The sequence below is a fragment of the Dermacentor silvarum genome, chromosome 10 (genome assembly GCF_013339745.2).
Source record: "Dermacentor silvarum isolate Dsil-2018 chromosome 10, BIME_Dsil_1.4, whole genome shotgun sequence".
In the NCBI taxonomy this organism is placed as follows: domain Eukaryota; kingdom Metazoa; phylum Arthropoda; class Arachnida; order Ixodida; family Ixodidae; genus Dermacentor; species Dermacentor silvarum.
The window spans coordinates 55709426-55726631 of record NC_051163.1 but is presented as its reverse complement, the minus strand read 5'-3'; the positions used below and the strand labels follow the sequence as shown (position 1 = coordinate 55726631).

The 17206-nt window shown below is 48.2% G+C and overlaps 1 protein-coding gene and 1 long non-coding RNA gene across 2 annotated transcripts; both read left to right on the top strand.

The window, feature by feature from the left end:
- Positions 1 to 4862: 4862 nt before the first annotated feature.
- LOC119431378 (uncharacterized) lies at positions 4863 to 7551 on the top strand. The gene is made up of 3 exons (XM_037698863.2): positions 4863 to 5363; positions 6468 to 6588; positions 7113 to 7551. The coding sequence occupies exons 1-3, from the start codon at positions 5095 to 5097 to the stop codon at positions 7533 to 7535; spliced, it is 813 nt and encodes a 270-aa protein (XP_037554791.1). The 5' UTR covers positions 4863 to 5094; the 3' UTR covers positions 7536 to 7551.
- Positions 7552 to 12340: 4789 nt separating this feature from the next.
- On the top strand, positions 12341 to 14102 carry LOC125940660 (uncharacterized). Its single transcript, XR_007463858.1, has 3 exons — positions 12341 to 13237; positions 13319 to 13491; positions 13573 to 14102. It is a non-coding gene; the product is annotated as an uncharacterized LOC125940660 (long non-coding RNA).
- Positions 14103 to 17206: the final 3104 nt, after the last annotated feature.

The following is a 17206-nucleotide window of genomic DNA, read 5'->3' as shown; positions in this document are numbered from 1 at the left end:
CAGTCGAGGAGGATAGTTATCGGCTCGCATTTCATTCATACCGCATCCAGATTGGACAAGGATGTTACCTTCTGCGTTGCAATGCGAGCAGATGAAGACCACGAAACCAGCGTCCCACAGCAACGACGAAGGCACCGGGACAGAGGACAAAGCAGCACCTGGAGATGAGCTCGTGCCCGATAACATGCTCGTGCTCGCCGAGCTCGCCGACTGAGGTCGTCTACTTGCAGGAGCTTCACGGATGCTTCGGATTATCCGTAGAGCTACCAGTCCCATCAAGTCGATCACAATACCAGTGGAACTGCGCTCGTTCACGGAAGCCTACGACGACGCGCGTTTGAAGGTGGATGGAAAGGATGCGCGATGAGAGGGTGTTGCCAGGTCGAATGCTCCTGACGACCGTTGTCGCGGTGGCCCAAGGGCCAGGGGGATCTTGTGTGCAGACATCGTGGATAACGATAGGTCGGGGTGCTTCCACGGCCGAACCAACAATGGACGAATTCCATAATGCAGGCGAACCGCTCTTCCATCTGGGTCCGGAGATCAACTTGGGCGCCGGCCTGTGGCCTAAGGTCCTAAACTACAGCCCCTCTCAGGTCGACGGCGGCTTCCGCCCGGGAAAGAAGCGTAGACTAAGCAGGCTCGCACGTGACGTCAGGCGCAAGCGCATAAAGCGCCGAGCCTCCAGGATCGACGAAGAAGAGGACTCTGGCCGGGAGGCTGACTCCGAGTCGTCGTCGTCGGAGGAGGATGAGGAGGAGGAGGACGACGAAGAAGACGACAACTGGGGAAGAAATGGCGGCGCTTGGTTTGTTGTATCTGGCGCTGGGGAGTACGTGCTGATGTGCCCCACATGCGACGAACTGATTAGTGTGGACCTCGTTTCTTTAACTGGACTCGGAAGCAGTGTGTTCTCAGTTTTCGTAGAGTATAGGTTCAAAGTATGAGTTTATGAGCAGTACCTCTTGTGTTATAGGCATATTCGTTGTAATGAAAGCGGAGTAAGACTGGGAGCGCTTTCTTGTTTGCGGAAAGATTCGCACGGGGTTGTTCGAAAATTATTCTTGTTACAGCACAAATAAGCCATGGCGATCTTCCCCGATTGAAGCGAGCCCACGCTACAATGCTTTTTGGACAGCTCTAAGCTTTCCTATTTACATACTGCACTTTTTTTACCAAGGTACCAATCATTCATGTCATGAATAGGAACGTGAATGGTGGTATTTCTCTAGACTTTGGCGTAAGCGGCTCAGTATTATTGATTTATTGCAGCATTGATTAGCTATCAATGAATATTTTTAAAGTGTGTAGTACGTGGGACCGATGATAAGAGAAGAACGGAGGCCTCGTAGGGGCCTATGTCTAAATAAAATTACATGTGCTTGCTACAAGAACTTCCCTAAAACCAGTTCTGATTATGAGGCACGACCTGTAGTCATTGCTGTGTCATTGTCATAATGGCAGTCCTGATGTCGATTAATGTCATGATGACGGCAAGTGTAGAAGATCTTTGAGGCAGAAGATTTTTCGTCTAAGGTTGACTGATAATACGGAGAAGTATGCCTTGCTCTACACTTTTGTGAAAGCTATTGCGAGCCTGTCACATGGAAATACGGTTGTAGCAGAGAAGAGCTTCACTGAAAATAGACGCATATGATGCGAGAGCGAGCCAGTTTTTCAGTAAACGGCATCAAAGTACTCAGCTCCAAGTTTTTGGGCAAGATCCAAGCGATTACCCTGACCCAGGACCTGTTCAAAGCAGCGAAGGTTCGTGCATACGCTACCCGCCTAAACGACTGGAAGGGAAGGCTTTGGTGCAGTCACATGCAGGGACAGCAGTTTGTGATATTCTTTGTGGTCTAGGCATTTTGGCAGAAGGGGATTGCAAAAGGAAATTATTTCAGGCAAGAAAATGCTGGGTAATGTGGAACTACTCTTAGCAATGTAAATGAAGGCAAAATTCTTGCTCCCCATGAGACTGCTCAGGCTCTTTTGCATGTGGGACAGGAGCTGTCAGAGACTTAAAAAGTAGGAGGCACATAAAAAAAGAGGACAAATTTAATTTTACAGTAACTTGATGAAGGCATCAACAGTGTTTGGCTGTATTATATGCAGCTATTGAGAACTTATCAAGGTGTATATGTAAACAAATGGGTTTCTATGTTCTTATATCTCCTTGATTCCATTATTTTCTTTTTTATAACATTTTAGACTCAACTGACAAGGTGTAAGGCCCTAGATTGTCCTTGTTCGTTAATAATGACCTATACTATGTACTATAAGAATCAATATGTCTGCTGCAAATGCACATTTTTTGTGCAATAGCTGCTCCAAAAGGCCTTTTCTGTGTTCCGCCACTGGTGTTTTTATGTAATGGTGGTGCAATGTGCACCACTGGTGCACATTGAGCCCGCTCTCCCGAACAAAACGAGCGCCGCCAAACGAAAAAGAGACCACCCACAGATAATTCCACGATCCGCCTGTTGGTCATCAAAATAAATTCAACAAAAATGGCGACCATGTAGATGGCTTTCTTCAATCAACGAACGAGCTGGGTACTAGGATTGGGCCGCTGCGCCTCCAATATCCGTACCGGCAAAAACATGGGCAGGTGCGCGTCTTCTCTTCAGCCCGACCATTGCTGTGCATGGATGTAAGCGTGCGTGATTGCATGCGTAGCCGCAGGCCTTATCTTTGAGTTAATCTGCAGCATGAGCAAAAGGCTGGTGGCTTCATGTGCGCCGTCTCTTCACTCGCCGTGCTGGAGGTTACCTAATCTCGAATTTCAAAGACGCATTGAAGATGGGTGCAGATGCGAAGCGTTTGCTTTCTTCCTTTTCAGGCATTTTCAAGCTTAAAGTAAAACAGGAAAACAAAGAGAAGAAAAAAAAAAGACGCCAAGGATGCTGGTCTTGAGCTGATTTACTGCCCAAAAGATATGCTCACACATCAGGCCGCGCAACTCGCAGATAGAACTCGCGGAACTTCCTCTCCTGTGCTTCCATCTCTCGGTTTTCCTGTTTCCTCTTCAGCCCTGGAAATGCATGAAATGAGAAAATTCCAACTAGCCCAGCTGTGTGCCATATCTTCCGCTTCCCTCCGCCTGCGCTCTTAATCAGAGCAGTGTGGCGGCGTCCGACAGGTTTGGATGCTCCATTGATTGCACTGTCTGTAGAGCATTCCGCTGATATTGTACGTCATCCTACCGCAGGTGAAACATCAGCTGCGGCGGTGGAGTGGACGCGAAAGCGTTACAGGTTTTGCTTTGCAACACTGATGTGAATATATCGTCAACACGGCATGAAACCGTATTTTTGGTCACCAGCTTTCAAATTCAACGAAATATTTTTAATTGATGTTATTTTTGCAATTGCCTGATATTAGAAATTCTTACGGCTCATTCCGTGTCGGAAAGAATATATCTGCGAATATACTATTAGCATAAAAGGTTGAATTTCAGTAAAACCAAACTTCAATATAAAGAGGTGAAGTGCTGGTTTACCGATCTGTTATACAGTTGAACAAACTTATAACGATACCAGTTTTAACAATATATTGGTTAAAACAATGACAAGCTGCTGCACCATTAACTTTTGTATGTTTTCTATGGTGAAATAACCCGCTTACTACGATGCCCCCATGCCGCATTATGGGTTATAACAATGAAGTCTGGCTACTGGGTGTCCGTGCCGAATAAAAATGGAATGTGAAATCCTTGAAAAGAAAGAAGCAAATAATAAATTTGAGCCGCCGCACGTCACCACACGCTGTTTTCCAGCCTTATCCGCATCGCCAGTCTCGCGCGCCTCTCTCCTGTCACCCTTCAACCCCTCGAAACAAGAATGGAGCACGCCAACTGCGCTGATAGCAGATAGCGCTGGGCGCTGCTCATGGGGCCTGGGTTGCCAGATTTGGCTACTTTGCGCCAAATTGGCTACTTTTGAAGGCTCGTGGCGGGAAAATTTTGGGGTTGGCTACTTGGCTACATTCTGGCTACTTTTACAACTAACTTTTTTAAATAAGAACTACAGACAAACTGGACAAAATATTACAAATAAATGGTATAATTCGCTGTACTTCGCCTCTTAGGACATACACGATGTGCGACGACCATCATCACCATCATTTTGGAAGGGAGGACGCAACCGCCACCTTGCAACCGTTGAAATTCATTCAACAGGAACACCTTCGGGCTCATTTTATGGAACGAGAGACTCCTTTTATAGTTGATTGCTCAGAAAACTATTTGCTTGAAACAGGAGTTTTATTACAATTTAATGATGAATTTGAGGAAACGCATGTGAGAACACATCGATATATGGCTATAAGAACTACTAGAACACTTTGCTTAAGTGATATGAAATCCTCACTAATATATGAGATCCCGTTGCAAAGTTGAGATACGGCACAGGGTTACCTTGACGAATGACAAAAGAGCGAGAACTGTGCAAACGACACATTCACTTGTGCTAAAATTCAGCGACAACTACATACGTTTACTTAATAATTTACATAGGAATAACAATGCCCAGATACGAGTACGGAGCCACCAGGTTTAAATTGAGCCCCAAAGTCACGGCTTGAACATGTAGAAGTGCACTAATCACAACAGCTCCAAAAGCAGTTCATAATCGGCAACAGCAATGTTTTCTTCTTAAGTGATTGGCCATGGTGGCAGCCTGGCGACATTTCTGGCTACTTTTTAAGCACAAACGATCAACTGGCTACTTTTCTGGCTACTTTTTGCGATTTCCTGGCTACTTTTCACTTTTTGCACCTGTCAAACCTGCTCATGGCCGCATTCAGTGCGCATTTCTGCCAACAGATAAATTCGCTCGTGCTCGTCTGTGTTAGCTGCGTCGAAGTCGTTCCGGGTCATAACGTTTCGCCCGTTTCGCAGCCTCGTTTAATGCCCCCGTTACGCGGGCACCTTAACGGCCGTTAAGGAAAACGGCAGTTGGCCTTAACGACCGTTAGCCGTAGTTTCACGGCAGCGCGAGTGCCGTTGGAAACCCAGTGGCGATTGACACCAACGGAGCTCGCCGGTCTCCGTTCCGCCGCTGTTTCCGTCCGTTTTGTCGTGAAATAGGCAAGATGGCAGCCCCCAGCAGCAACGTGTCCCCGCTGCAGGCGAACGCGCCGGCGCCACAACGCTTTGCCTGGACAGCGTCACTGACGCATTTACTTATCAACTTGTGGCAGGATCACCTTGCCGAACTGCGAGCTCGGAAACGCAATGCGCCCGTGTACGCAAGGATGACGGCGCTGTTCAACCAGCTCGCAAGTGAGAAATGTGGGCACGCTGTGTGCGTCACAGTCAAACAGATCAAGCACAAGATGGAAAACTTGGCCCAGGCTCACAAGTAAGTTACTACGAATTTATTAGTTATTTTTAAGCTGACACAGCGCCTTGCCAAGCATGTTCAATAATATCTGGCCCCCGCAGTGCCCGACGTGTGTTTCGATGCCATAGGCAACGCCGAATTTTGCTTGACATGGGCTCGTACCTGACTTTCTCGACGCTTCGGGCTCATTGTAACGTTCATGCAGCAATGCGGGAATAGCGATCACAGCGTAGTACAATTGGTTGTGATATGTAGCCGTTTGCTACAATCTAGGCTTGGTCGGCGTAGCCTGACCGAGTGTATTTGCACCGAGAAGCCTATTCGATCAGCTACTCGAAATAAGATCTTGACATGTGCAGTAATAAAAACTTTCCTGTAACTTGCGATACAGTGCAGCTAACAATTGCTAAAGTCGCACTATGAGAGCAGTAGTGTTCGCATTAAATGCAAACAATACTTTCTTGCTTCATTTGGAAATTCCGTTGGCCGCAAAACAATAATACTATATTAATACAGTTAATTCCATTAATTATTTTTATTAAGTTGGAGTGGAGTGGTACGTTTTGGGTCGTTTTCGAAACATAAAACACTATTGTACAGGTCAAGAACCCACTTTTGCAACGCAACCATTCATTTTATTCTAGTTACGCACTATTTTCAGAGGCTGGGGTGGGGTGGTACCTTTTTGGTCACTGTCAACACAGCGTGCTCAAAGACTTGAAATGTTATCTGACCAAAGCGTGCATATAGCAATGCAGGAAAAAGGACACTATGTCGTGCATATGGCATCAGCCCAAGTGATTGAACTTTACGTCTTGAATAGAGCAGGAAGCACTGAATGCATTCCCTAAACAAGAATCTCTCCCAAACTTATGTCTTGACATTGTCTATAGGCTAATAACTGGTATCTTGACAATCAACTGATTTTGATCGAAGCTTATTGAGCTCGCATTGTAATTCAACACCTTTTTCCTTGTTGTTTACCACTTTGCCTTCAATTTTAACTTTCAGCATAACAAGGTTCATTGTTCTTGGTAGTTTATAATTATGCAGAAAAAAAATCGTCTTCATCTCTTACGATATAACGAAGTGACTGTTATCTGTACTTTGATTTTATTTTAGAAAGGCAAGCACTGCTGGCACTAGGTCTGCTGCAACTCAGTGTCCATTCTACAAACGGCTTCACACATTCTTGGGAAACCTGCCTATGCATGATCAAAACCTGGTACAAGAGAGCTTTCAGGTACAACATTTGCTTAGTTTGCTTGTACGCAAGCATTAGAAATGGACTGACAAACCGATATCGTTTTTTTTTTGCCGGCCAGGCTTGTCGCCGGGGACAAGTGGCAGCAAAGTTTACAGAATTTCATGTTACTAAAACACATGACGGGAACATGAGGCATTGTTGTGTCCTAGAGTACTAAAAATGCCCAGATAACTTTAATAAGCGTCACAGTCTGTGTAGCTTCGTAATCATTGGTTAACATTTCCGACATACCCGATGGCACAGTGCTTGTTACTTTTCTTGGAGTTATAAAAATAGGGCGAGATAGTTAGGCTGGTTATGTTACAAAAGGATACCAGGGTAGGCCGTGTGCGTTAGGGTGCACCAAAATTATTTTATAGAAAACGGGAACTGTTGCATAAAATTCTGATATATTGAAATGTTGCTGCATGTTATGTGTACCACTTGCACTCATCATGCAACGCAGTAATAATCACTTAGAAGCAACATTCGGTAACCTTCCGTTTTATTCTTTTCTTAAGCTGGACATGGTGGAACGGCCGCCAGAAGGTGCAGTGATTTTAGCCTCAGGACTGCCATCAGAAGCGACGAGCAGCCCAGACGACGGAAATGTGAAGGCGTCAACCAGTCTGGCCTCGACCAGCCAGTCATCGACCAGCCAGTCATCGACGAGCCATGCTTCAACACCTGTTGCCTCAGCCGAGCAAGGTCACACGCGCAAAAGGCGACAGCAGACATCATCAATTGATAGAGTTATGCTGCTGCTAGAAAGGCAGGAAACCCGTGCCGAAAAGATGGCTAAAAAGGCGTATAAGCTCTTCAAAAAGGCAGTCAGTCTCCAGGAGGAGGCCAATGACATACACCGTGAAATGGTCAGCATAATCCGCCAATACATTGAAGGCCGGCAGGAGCGTCAGCCTGACTGCCCAGACAGCGCTGAATAAAGACTCGTGTGCCCAGTCTTTCCCGTTCTGTTCATTGTCCATAATTGCATGCCTAAAACAAAGCTTTTCGAAGTAGTCATTGCTTCAATGAAAAGACGTGCTTGGCCTAAGCACGTCAGACACTTTCACCTGACGAGCTCACTACGTTGCTTACACAAACAGGCTGCGAAAGCCCCCCGGCTGCTGCTTCAGCACTCCACTGTGTGTCACACTGATCACGCATGTGATCGCATACATTGTGCAGGATGCAACAAGCTTACACAATGCTGCTGACACTTTCGATTTGACACTCAATTCCCTTCAAGACCCTGAATCTAGCCTTCAATCTCCCAAAGGCATTCTCAACGGCACGCCTCGCTTTTGAAAGTGTGTAAATGAACGTTTCCACTGTTGGGTTGCTTGCGCTCATGAGGGAAAGGCTTCATCAAGTGACGCTGCAAAGAAAAGGCCTGGCCCCAGAGGCGGATCGCTCCTATTGTCATCCCGTCAATAATTTGGCTTGGTAGAGTGAAGAGATCAGTTCCTACTACGTCCGGTAGAATCGAGCCTCTGTACACTGCTGTATCTTGATTGTGCCGTGGAAACCCTACATTAATAAACATGAACTTCTGGTTGTGGTCTAAAGCAGCCAGCAAAATTATGCTATACCAGCCCTTATAGTTGTAATAGTCCTGCGCATTTTCTTTGGGTGCGGAGACTTTTAAATGTTAACGGTCCATTGCGCCAAAGCCCTGCGGAAAGCCTGCGCAGGCTTCGAACTGTCGCATGTGGTCTCTAACATTGTTCAATGACGGAAACCGCACAATTTGGGGCTCGAGCGCATCTACGAGAACGCCGCAAAACTCTCGCAAGATCAGGTTCACGGATGGCCCACTCACGCCGAAAATATGCGCCACAGTCCTTTCTTCTGCCGACGTGGCAAGTCTGTACAGCGAGAGGGCGACGCGCTGGTGTAGGGGTACGCAAGCTCGCATGTTCGTGTCCTCTCTTGCTAGTGAGGGACACGAGTTCAGGATGTAGGCAAATGCGGAACGGTTCACGCGAAAGTTGGCTTTGAAATCTTGGTCCGACAACGTCGGCACGGTGGTGTCTTACCAAGACGGTGGTCTGGAAAGCGTCCACACACTTCTTTGCCTGGCAGACACCACCACAGCGAGTGCAGCGAGGCTGCGACATCGCCTCTCGGCCGCGTTCCGCTTCTTCTTGATTGGCACTTTCTTAATGAGCACAGCTTGCAGTTCAGCCCCTTTTGCAGACAACAAGGCCTCGTAGTGCGCAACCAGGAGAAGCAAATCGGGTGGACGATCACGGTCGCATTCATAAAGCGGCTGGCTAAGGCGCCACTCCACGGTTGCTCTCTGGTGCACGTCGCAAAGTCGCACCATGTTCAACACTGCACCTGCTTAATCGCGCAGACGGTGACTCGCGGTACGAAAGAAAAAAAGAAAATGCACACGGATGCTGCGGTTAGTACAAGCGATGGAACGTGCAATGGGACGCTTCACCACTATGAAACCACAACAAACGCAGCAATTTTCAACGCCATGGTTCGGATTGGATCGGCTAAATGAGCTTCTCTGCTCCTTTTGCAGACAACTCGTGCAAATAGTTTAAAAAAACACACTGTACAGCATGTAGCGCAGAAAATAATTAGAGAAACCAAATTTTTTCGAGTTGGTGAGGTAATAAGTTCAAGAGTCACGTGATAAATCGTCGAAACCGAAGCGAACCGACTGAACATGGAAAGTGCCGTGTGAGTGCAGCTACCAACGTTCCATTCCCACGGCCGTTACGGCGTTCAACTGCCGTTTGCGTTGACAGCGGTTGCAAGTGCCCGTGTAACAGGGGTATAACTCGCCACCCCAAACGAAAAATGGCTGATCCGCCCGCTGATCATCGGCAATGCACAACGTTGATGGTGAAAAGAAAGCGCACAAGCTATAGATTTGAAAACGAAGTGCTTCTAACCGATGAGGCGATAATCGCGAACGTGCCCGCATCGGATAGCGACGGCGACAGTGACAGCGGCAGCAATGACGCGGTAGGACAGGCTGCCTCAACGTTGTCCTCGCAGGAGGCCCTGCAGAATATTCATTCTCACCGGGGCTTCGCTCTCGCGAGGGATTTTCGTGAGATAAGGATGTCGGCAAGCTTCGCATAAATCAAGCAAGGCTGACCAACATGGGGTTTTCTCGGGGCAAGCCCGCGATAAGTGCGCGGCGAGATGCTTGTGGCGATCTCGCCCCAGCGTTTCTTCTGGAATTCTGAAACTGAGAGACTGAGAGACTGCCGCGGCAACCTTTTCAGGCCACCAAAGCGATACCTTGGCGGAGCTCACATGTCACTTAACGCCAGTGACCCCGCTTCGCAGTTGTTATAGCAGTGCCATTCTTGAACGCTGACAGCCGTGGCTTGTTACACGTGCGCGTACTACGTCATGTACTACAGGCGTACTACAGGTAAGTGCACAGGTTCTGCGCTCAGCTTGTTTCTGTCGGCGATCGCGCGCACTGATGAGGCCTGGAATGGTACACGGGCTTGCTGCCTTCGATGACTATCTGCGTGGGTGCTGGACAACTCTAGTACGAATCACACGAACGAGCAAAATAATCGCTTCGCTGAGCTTCGAGCAAGCGCCATGTTTGCCGTGATGACGTCCTACGCCGTCCGCCTCGTACCAGCCAATGAGAGACGAGCAGGCATGCGGATGGCAAAGTTGCGCCCGCCCATCCAGGCGATCGGACAGCCATCCGAACCATGTCCGCCGCGGGCGGAGCGGACGGGCAGATTGAGCGAGTATAGGCCGTAAATGTGGATACACACGCGAGGGACAAAATTCCGCCTGCTCCGCGGGCCAAGCAGTCACATTGATCACTTGAATCCGGCGCAGCCGAGTTAGGTCGCATTCCCACAGCCGGAGTGCCGTTTGCGGAATCCGCATGCTTACTCTCGACTCCAACGCTTATTAGAAGCTGCACGTTCGCATACTCGGCGTGCTCTATATTCCATAGCACTGTGAATCCCTCAACAAGAGCCAAAAAAGTGACGGTTGCCTCGTCACTTAGCGTTTTCTTGTGCACCTCACTCATGTTGAGGTGACGCAGGCTGCGCGGTCTGAGTAAATAGAAATGCGCGTGCAATCATGACTCGCCTTTCTCGCTGCACCACAGCAAAAGCACGTGCGGTCACTGCTGCACAAGAACAACAGACGTGGCTTCAAGCCGACAGCACGATATCGTAGCCACGCCAATCTGTTGAATGTTGACAGATTTGACGCTGACTACGCTAAATTGACGTCAGACGACCGCCAAACGGACCGATGGAAATACCGGCGAACATTTTAAATCCGGACCGCGAGCGGAGGAGGCCGGACTAGGCGAGGGTGGCACGTTTTGATGACGCGCGCGTCACGTGATACGCCATCCGCTGCAAAAATTCCTCCTCCGTCCGGTCGTGTGAATGCACCTGGCATCACCTGGTAGCCACCCCTCACTAAGCCAAATTAACAAAATAAAGTTGTTTCCTCCTCCGCGTATATTTTCTTGCACCATCGCGATTGCGCCGAGTTGATCTCGGCGATAACGTGTACGGCGCACGAAGGAAAGACGCCTGGGCGCAGTAGCGCATGCGCGAGCAGCCGATAAGCGTCAGTGAAATATATATATAAGAAGCGGCCGCCGGGAGGCCCGCCCGTCATACTGAATTTCACGCTATACCTGCTATACGCCGTCCGTGTCAGCTGAACCAGCGATTGGCGACTTTAGACGCCGTATCTACCACTTAAACGACTCCTTTGACCGCCGGGTTCTAAGCTGCGAGGCGTGCTCGAAGCTTTGCGTCGCGGCTACTCCAGTTATGACCTCAACTTCTGTAAGCGCGATTACCAGGCTAGGACGACCCATTGGTGCTCCTGGAATGCATATGCTGCGCCAGGCGGCCATTTCATCCCTTGTCACGCTTGACGCAAACGCTTCCGTTGCTGTCTTAAGTCGCGCCTGCAGCCAAGTCTTCTTTTGTTTGTGTGTGCCTGAATAATGAACTGACTGCACCAATCAACCGGAGGACAACGAAGCAACTGTCGTCGCCACGTGCCTCCCAGCTAACCTACAAGGTGGGCCGCCATATACGTATATATATATATAGCTTAGGGTAACGCGGCTATGTTCATTTCTTGCTGTTCTGTCTACACGATGGCCATTTCCTAGTTTACATGTTGCTGCGTAATTACCGTATTTCCACGCATATAACGCGTTTTCTTTTTTTACCCTGGACATTTCTGGCCACGGAACGCGCGTCACCTTATATTTGGGTTCGTGACACGAATATAACGTTCTTTCTTTACTTTCATTTCGCCTGCTCACTGTCAAGCTATAAACTGCCCATGTATTTTGCGAAGTCTTCTCCTGATAAATAGCGCTGTTGGTGCCGCATCAATGTGGTCACGGCGTAATAATCGCAACTCTGAGCAAGACGATAGACGCGGTTGTGCAGGTCTTCAATGTCGCACGGTGGATCGCCGCGCAATCCGTGAAAGGCCTTGTGTTCGATTGTGTCGCGGGCATTTCTGAGCCGCTGTTTGTCCGATAACCTTAGTGGGTGTCACAATGGACGACCCCGTTCCCGCCGATAGTGCCAGGGCCCGTCCTTTTACTTTATTCTGCGGCGGCAGTTCATACTGTCCGAGACAGCCCCCCCCCCCCCCCCCCTCTCGGTATTTACGTGCAAATATGGTGCGTTTCACGTCTAGCTTGCCATGGACATTCATTTTTTTGTCTTCCTAACCGCAGGTGTATCCCGTGAAGTGACCGTGGCACTTCTCCGAGCGACAACGGAGCAGCCGTCGTCGCTACGTTCGATCTTCGGCAGTTATATTCACCAGGTGCGATTCTAGCTTGCGAGGGTGGCGCGGCTATTAAATCAACTAATTGGCAATGTTAACTGTTTTAGACTGATTGGCAAGAGAAGGCCGCTGCCACATTGGGTCGTCGTCGTGACGGAAGCGGAGAGGACTGGGCGGGGCGATTGTAGCTTTAGGCTTAGCTAACACCAGGAAGGGTAGCTCACGCTGCGCAGGCTCCAGCTGGCAGGGGTCCTCTCTCGTTTGCGACACGGACATCGGCCCATTCCGAGTGCTATTGCTTCCCGGTCACAATTTTGCGTGTCGGCGCGCGCAAAATTCGCGTGTCGGCACGCGCGAAATGTGGAAGTAAATTGCACCCGGAATTAATTAGCTTCAGGTTTCTTCCAGCGAAACAGAAGAAGAACGGACGTTGCCTACGGTCTGCAGCGCGGCGCGCTGCGGCGAAGACGGAGGTGGGTGGCCAAATTTGTTTTGTCTTCCGTGTGTTCTCGTCCCTATTGCTGTGTCATGGCGTGCTTTCGTCGCTCGACAAGCCAACCATCGTGGACTAGTCCCATCGCCCACTCCAGCGCGATGATGCTCGGTGAGTACGTGCTATCTGGTTATCTTCGTCATTTAACAAGTGCCCCTCCCCCCTTTTTTATGTTTCAGATCTGCAACCTGTGCCTTCGCCCCTGGCATATGTTCCTGCACCCGGCCGTGTCTCGCACAGATCACGCTCAGCAACCGTCTGTCGTCCAGCAGCTGATCGTGTCTTCACTTCTGTTCCTGCCTCGCTGCTATTATTGTCCTGCTGAATAAAGATGCCTGCAATCTCCGTGCTGCAGTACGTCGACTGCACGTAAGTATTTAAAGTTCTTCCGGCCCATGCTGTGACGGTGTGCCGACAGGTTATTAATAAGAGGCCTATTTGTCATTTCAGTCTGCATCTTTTGGTGCCAGACGCATGCGACGGATTTTCCTGCACCTGGCCGTGTCTCGCGCAGATGTCAGCACCTCTCGTCCCACGGCTCATCGTGTTCCTGCCTTACTGCTGTTGGTGCCCTGGTGAATGAAGATCTCTGCAATCCCCGCCCTGCAGAAAGTCCACTACACGTAAGTATATCCACTTGTTCCGACTCGTACTGCGACGGTGTGCTGACAGGTAATTAGCAAGGTACCTGTTTGCCGTTTCAGTCTGCAACCCTTGTCTCGACATCTGCCGCCCATCAAGGTCTGTCCCACCAGTGTGCTAGGCAATGGCACCAAGTGCAGACCGTAGGGAGGCAGGCGTCGCCACTCATCGCATTGCTGCTCCCGAAAACGTCCTGCTGCAGGAAACGTTCTTCGCTGCCTCGACGAGGCCACACAACTATGAAGTCCCGAGAAACAGCGCGACGTTGCGTGGCATGAATGCTCATCTAACATCCCAGTTCGAGTTGTTCGTTCCACCCTATAGGAGATGACGGCCACTTGATGAAGTCGCATGTTATTCAGTGGCTGTGGCCGTATGATGTGGGTACCAAAACATCCCAGGTAACACGCTGTTCTAGCTCATCGTCGTGGTACACTGCTCAGACTCTAGCATTGGATTGATCTGGGGATTCTTGCTGCTTACGTTCATTGACATTCTGTGCTTTTGTAATGGTACACCGATGCTGCTTTGCGTTTCCGAATTGTGTGCACATGCATTCGTGTGTGTGTGTGTGCGCGCGCATTTGTGTGAGTGTGTATGTGTGTGTGTGCGCGCATTTGTGTGAGTGTGTATGTGTGTGCGCGCGCATTTGTGAGTGTGTTTGTGTGTGTGTGTGTGTGCGCGCGCATTTGTGAGTGTGTTTGTGTGTGTGTGTGCGCGCGCGCAGTTGTGTGAGTGTGTGCGTGTGTGTGTGTGTGTGTGTGTGTGTGCGCGCGCGCATTTGTGTTTGTGTGCGCGCGCATTTCATCTGGCCGGGTTGCTTTCCAATTCATCCACGAATTGTTCGACTGGTTTCTTGCAAATGGTGATTTCTTTCAGTAAGCCCATCGAATGCTCAGCAATGATGTTTGCGAATTGTTTCGGAAACTCTTGAAACATTTACACTGTACAACTCATCCACTCGCATATTTAGTAGTGGCACTTTGGTATTCGCATTCCAAGGAATTTCTGTTGGTATCTTTTTCCTTATTCTCATGTTCTTGGTCTTTCAAGTGGCTCATTATGGACAGTGCAAAACAGCATCAATGTACCATAACAAAAAGCACATGGTGTGAATTAAAGGCATTAAATCTTATTATGAGCACATCCTTTGAAATCTGGTGCCGGCATGCCACCAAGCTCTTGCATTTTTTACCTGTCTGCTGTCATTAATGTTGCTGAAAATAAAGCAGTGTACCACCCGCAAGGCAGGTTCTGGATCGCTCTTGAGACACTATCACACATGCCTGCTGTGTTAAACAGATTCTTTTGCCACAGTTCCTTTTGTACTACATGAGAATTCACTGCCCTGTGTAAATTTACCTGCCTGTGTTTATTTACTGGACATTTCTATGGCATGCATTTGCTCACTGATATTCCCTGGAAGTTAATAAAATAACAAGGATGTTTTATTATCGTACCTTTCTTGCACTGTTTCCCCTACGTGAAAAAGATTGTCAGAACTACCTCTTACACAATAAATTTTTTGCCCAGTTGCTTGAAGTGTACAGTTCTGAAAATTAAAATTGAGCCTGTGAAGCCTTTGTAGTGAATCACTTCGCTGCTCACTGGTGTTACACGCCAGATGCAATGAAATTTTGGACATAGATCCAGGGTAGATAGTGCAGCCTCTGCGAAATTCTGCATTTGAAATGCTTCTACATATTTTCTGCGTACCTGCACCACGCCGAAATTTGGAGGCCATGATATCCATCCCATCATTGCAGCTTAAGCTGGTTTGAGTGCGTTTTGCTGTCGCACATCTAAGTATTTTCTGTCTGTTATCATGCTAGACGCTATTACGAGGAGGAAACTGCTAGTTATTGTAAGTTGCCAAGTGCTGCTGTGGACAATGGCGCAATGGAAAAGCAGGTACTGCTGCTGGTGATACTTGCATGAATTGCAGCAGGCATAACAGCTAGCGGTACGCAAATTTCGATTTCGCAGCGCGTATCAATGTCCTTCCACATTGCGGACATGGAAGAAAATCGCAGTGCAAGATAAGATTAGGACCTAGGATGTTCGGTAGTCAGTGGTCTGAAGAACGAACCCAGTAAGTCGTGTAGATGCACAGTATACCCAGCGATTACTTTCTGTGGCAATGAAGGGAAAGTTACTGGGGCGGAGCTACTGTGCAAATACTAAACCGCCAGAGTCTGACAGCCATTTTTGAACATATACGGAATCGGCAATGGTTTTGCATTAGCCCTGGCGTGAAAGAAAAAAAAAAGACATGTCAAATTTTTCTTTTCCCCAGCTTAGTACAGTAGAACCTGGATATATCGAATTCATAGAGAAATTTTCAAGGGAATTTTACCGCTGTTCCATATACACAATAATTCGTTATATCTGCGTTTGATATGTCCGGGTTCTACTGTACAACAAGCACTTTGAATGTGACGTTTTCTTCACGAGCGCTCTTGTTTCTGCATACCTTGCCTCCGTAGTTTACCTTCATTGCAACAGAAGGCTGTCCGCAAGTATAAGTACCAGAGTCGATATTGTTGGAACAGGAATCGACACCAGCGATGGTTGTGACTTCTTGCAATGGCTTTATTGTATAAACATACCAGCCAATTTTCCATCATTCAGAATGTGCGAGGCATACATGATGCAATCAGTGCATCTCTTAACCCCAAGAATCTGTAGACCATTGCAAGTTTCAACATCTTGAACCACATGCAATTGCAACTTCTACGTCTTTCTGAGACACCAGTGTAGCCTTTCTTGCAGCTATGTTTATAATGACCAACAATGCCTTTTTTACAAAGTGCAGTACTGATACCTGGCATCATTTCTTTGCATTGCTGATGGCCAACTGAAAAGTACAGGCAAAACAAGTCCTCTGGTGCCACAAAAGTTACAAGTGGCTGCTCTCATGTTGCATGCAGACGGCGTGGGCCTGCTAAGCCTCCGTGTGACGCCTCGGTAGCGTAGGCCAGCTACCCGTGACGAGACGCACCGGTGACGTATGCTAGAGTGGCCCTCAGTATGACGTCGGACTTACACCACGACTCCCAAATCCTACAATGGTCACTAAATAAGAACACCAATAAAACCAATAAAAAGGATCCACGGATTTTTTTTCTTGAAAACATCAGCAATGCTCCAATGATTCGCAGTCTTCACTTCATCAATTGCTTCAAATTCCACTTTCAAGTCTTTGTGTCACTTTAGGTGGTTTACAAGCGTGGTAGTCGATGATGGCACTCGCAGTGAAGTTCCACAAGAGATGCATGCAGCTTAAATTTGAGAACAGTTCCATATGGCACTTCTCGTACTCCCCAGCAGCTCCGTCAGTGCACGGGTACAAGTAGTCGAAATCACATACACTTTGCATGGTCACCAGCACAACCTCTATGCGAACAACATGTGGATGAAAGCCACGTGTGCTACACGGTTTGCAAACACTGCCATGGAGCACAACATAAAGATGAAGCTGCGGGACGACTCTGTGTGTGCCCTATACCTTCTAGTGTTGTTGAAATATCCAAGACTGTCTCACCCAAAAAAAAATATCTTGTAAATTATAATAAATCTATATAGATAACTAGCAAAAGCAGCCAAGGTGACAACTAGACAGCGTACTGCTTACTGATACATGGAGGCTGACGCTTTCTTGTGCGCGCAATGATGTTGCACTTGCACGCTTTCTCT